At 42.0% G+C, this 3,352-nt stretch overlaps 1 protein-coding gene across 2 annotated transcripts; it reads left to right on the top strand.

Annotated features, from left to right (window-relative positions):
- The first annotated feature begins 540 nt into the window (after positions 1–540).
- Positions 541–2,867, top strand: LOC131947526 (homeobox protein Meis2-like). 2 transcript variants are annotated; one of them, XM_059308769.1, is made up of 2 exons: positions 541–678; positions 1,652–2,867. In XM_059308769.1, the coding sequence occupies exons 1-2, from the start codon at positions 570–572 to the stop codon at positions 1,972–1,974; spliced, it is 432 nt and encodes a 143-aa protein (XP_059164752.1). In that variant the 5' UTR covers positions 541–569; the 3' UTR covers positions 1,975–2,867. The 2 variants fall into 2 exon arrangements, with proteins under 2 accessions (XP_059164752.1, XP_059164751.1); XM_059308768.1 differs by having other exon boundaries at positions 541–705.
- The last annotated feature ends 485 nt before the right edge of the window (positions 2,868–3,352 follow it).

Raw genomic sequence — 3,352 nt, 5'->3', positions numbered from 1 at the left:
ATAATGACACATTGGAACAAACAACAGCATATTTATCAATAACAGCACATGCTGTCACTGACCTCTTAATATAACAATGCTGTAAAAATGTAATAACCGCGACATTTTCTTACTATAACAATGCTATACAAATGAAATAACCGCGACATTTTCTTACTATAAGAATGCTATAAAAATGTAATAACCGCGACATTTTCTTACTATAACAATGCTATACAAATGAAATAACCGCGACATTTTCTTACTATAACAATGCTATAAAAATGTAATAACCGCGACATTTTCTTACTATAACAATGCAATAAAAATGTAATAACCGCGACATGTTCTTACTATAACAAAGCTATAAAAAAGTAATAACCGCGATATTTGATTACTACAAAAATGTAATAACCGCGACATTTTCTTACTATAACAATGCTATAAAAATGTAATAGCCGCGACATTTTCTTACTATAACAATGCTATAAAAAATGTAATAACCTTACTATAACAAAGCTATAAAAATGTACTAACCGCGACCTTTACCTTGCAGGTTCATTAACGCTAGGCGGCGCATAGTGCAGCCCATGATCGACCAGTCCAATAGGGCGGGGCCCGGGGCCCATGCCGCGTACAACCCAGAGGCAGCAAGCATGGGCTACTTCGACAACCAGCACATGCAGATGGGCGGACATAGTGAGTACATCTTTAAGGAAAGATGGGGTAAACACCATTCGCCTTATTTTTATGTGTTGTCTTCTCTCTACGTCTGTCATTCTGTCTGTCAAATTTATCACTCTAACTTTTGTGTTTGTATCTCTCTCTCTCTCTCTCTCACACACACACACACACTCACATACTCACACACACACATACTAACACACGTGCTTGCATCTTGCCAAAGGTCCCTGCAACATCCGACGATCTTCCTATGTCGTCTGCTGCCCATCTGTATCTGACTTTATCTCTCGGCCTCTCTCGTGAAGATGTCATCTGTCAGAATGTCAACTCTTGGCATATGTCAGATTGTCAGTTGTAGACGTATGTCAGAATGTCATGTATTTGCGTTTGTTCAAGTATGTCAATAATGTTATCAGATGTGTTGTGTTGTTCCTCGTTACATGGGAGGATGTTGTACCATTGAGTCGGCTAACGCATGGGTTGTCACTGTATGTACCCATCTTCAACCATCCTGTGTACCCATCTTCAACCATCCTGTGCACCCATCTTCAACCATCCAACCATCCTGTGTACTCACCCTACCACCAGCAAACAACCACACCCCCACCCCCCAATTCTCTCACTTCTATTTTCTTTACCCCACTCAAACTTCTCATCAAAGCTGATGCCTCAATAAAAGTAGATTTGTTTTACAACAATTAGCTTAAGCGAGGTGCTGGTTAAAAATTACTTGATTAAGGTAGAATTTCAAATAGGCGATTGCTTTAATATTTTTATTGAGGCAACAGTTTTTTTTGGTGACTTTATTTTAATTTCATGAGTTCAATTTAGCCTCTATTAGAGGTGTTTTAATATTAAAAATTCATCCGATTTAATCTGTTAAAAGCTATATTTTTAAAAATGCATGAAGTTTGTTTTGAAAGTTGTTTAGTTATATTGTAAACATGTGAAAAATAAGAAATTTTAAAAGTATTGACATTTGTTCCAGGGTTACAAGGAGGTCATGACCTCTATGACCCGATGAAGGCCGGCTACTCGCATCTGGACACAAGCCAGCGTTACGACATGCTGGGGATGCAGGGCATGCACCGGCCGGACATGTACGGCACCCCGCCCTCGTCCTACGCCCAGATGGCCCAGTTCTCCCCCCCTGTCCACTCTCAGACCATGCTCATCCCGGGCCACCCACATCACATGATGATGGGCCACGGCAACCCGGGAATGGCCCACCACGGCATGGCCTCGGCACAGAGCCCTCCCCTCCACATGGACGGGATGGGCGGCCACATACAAGACATCCACGCCGGATAATAGCCGGACACTGCCGGACATTTCCGGACTTTGCCGGACAACACGAACAATCATATATCATGTTATGACCTTTTTTTTCTTCATATTTATCTCCATCTTACGGCTCTGGATGGCCCTTCAGGCAAGTTCGTATCGTAGCACCAGCTCTCGAAGCCGGTAAATGAACACAGCTCCTAAACAAAACTACATCGCGGACGACCTTTTGTCCACGTTTTCTTGACGTCATTTTGTCTAAGTTTTCTGACTGGACTGGGAGTACTATTTTAAGGATATGTGACGCCACCACACCAGTTCACTTACCCATAAAGTGGGGCTGGTCAAGACGCTGTCCCTCCTCCAGGACTGAAGAGCTCCTGTGTTTTAGGTTGTACGACAACGCTTCAATCAACTCGACAACCTAACCCCGTGCCCCGGGCAGGATCCAGCAGTCTTCTACCAAGTTGGGCAGTGTGGTTACTCTCTGGGTAGTGTGGTCACTCTCTCTAGGTAGTGTGGCCACTCTCTCTGGGTAGTGTGGGCACTCTCCGTGTCACACTGACGCGGTCAGTTATTTCTACGTGTGCCGGATACCGTGTATCTTGATGTCAGTGTTGTGTGTTGTTTTCTTGGAATCATCCCGTCACGGTGACCTCCCCTGTCCGGGCGCCATGTTTGAACATCAGTGCGTCATCACTCGACGATATTGACGTCATCACTCGACGATATTGACGTCACCATTTCAATATTTACAAACCTTGCTCAAAAGTCACACCATACCCACTAGTGTTGGCCGTCACTGAGAACATGTATAATTAACAAAATATTGATTTGAATTTTTTAAAACACTATCAACACACAGTTTTTATCTCCAATTAAAGATGGACGAAAATCGAGATTGAAGCACAAAATACAGTGATTGTGAGATTGAAGCACAAAATACAGTGATTGTTCTAGAATCACTCAATTCAGAATGCTTTTTTTTTTTATAAAGGACTACTAAAGTGGCAGATTAATCAGCTTTCATATTCACTGGAAGATTTTAGTCGGCTTGTAACACTAGTGAGACAAAAGTTGTGAGACATTAAAGTGAGACATTATGTATGTGTATTTATTTGTCCACCCACACAAAGGATCGGTCAGACCAGCTGTCCTAACTGTCCGTGAGCTAAGACAGCTGTCTGTAACTGTCCGGGACTGTCCAGAATGTAGTGGTCGGGTACTAGGGCGAAGGGCATCAGTCCAACAAGATTTTTCTTGTTACATCAATTCATTCTTGACTCATTGGAAACTTCACGTATTTTTTATTTGTTCAAAAGTTTTTTAAAAAGTTAGAATTGTTTCTTGTTCTACATAAAAGCCAACAAATGTACCAAAGTTTAGCAGACAATGATGGTGTACA

The sequence above is a fragment of the Physella acuta genome, unplaced genomic scaffold, assembly GCF_028476545.2.
Source record: "Physella acuta isolate Inbredline_101_S28 unplaced genomic scaffold, ASM2847654v3 ptg000596l, whole genome shotgun sequence".
NCBI lineage: Eukaryota > Metazoa > Mollusca > Gastropoda > Physidae > Physella > Physella acuta.
This window is presented reverse-complemented; position numbering and strand designations above follow the sequence as displayed.

What these genes read in the sequence shown, in the direction of transcription:
- LOC131947526 (XM_059308768.1), top strand. Translation starts at nt 570, where the DNA reads ATGATCGACCAGTCCAATAGGGCGGGGCCCGGGGCCCATGCCGCGTAC. An exon ending in CATCTTTAAGGAAAGATGGG is followed by an intron (nt 706 to 1,651) that starts GTAAACACCATT and finishes CATTTGTTCCAG; the next exon opens with GGTTACAAGGAGGTCATGAC.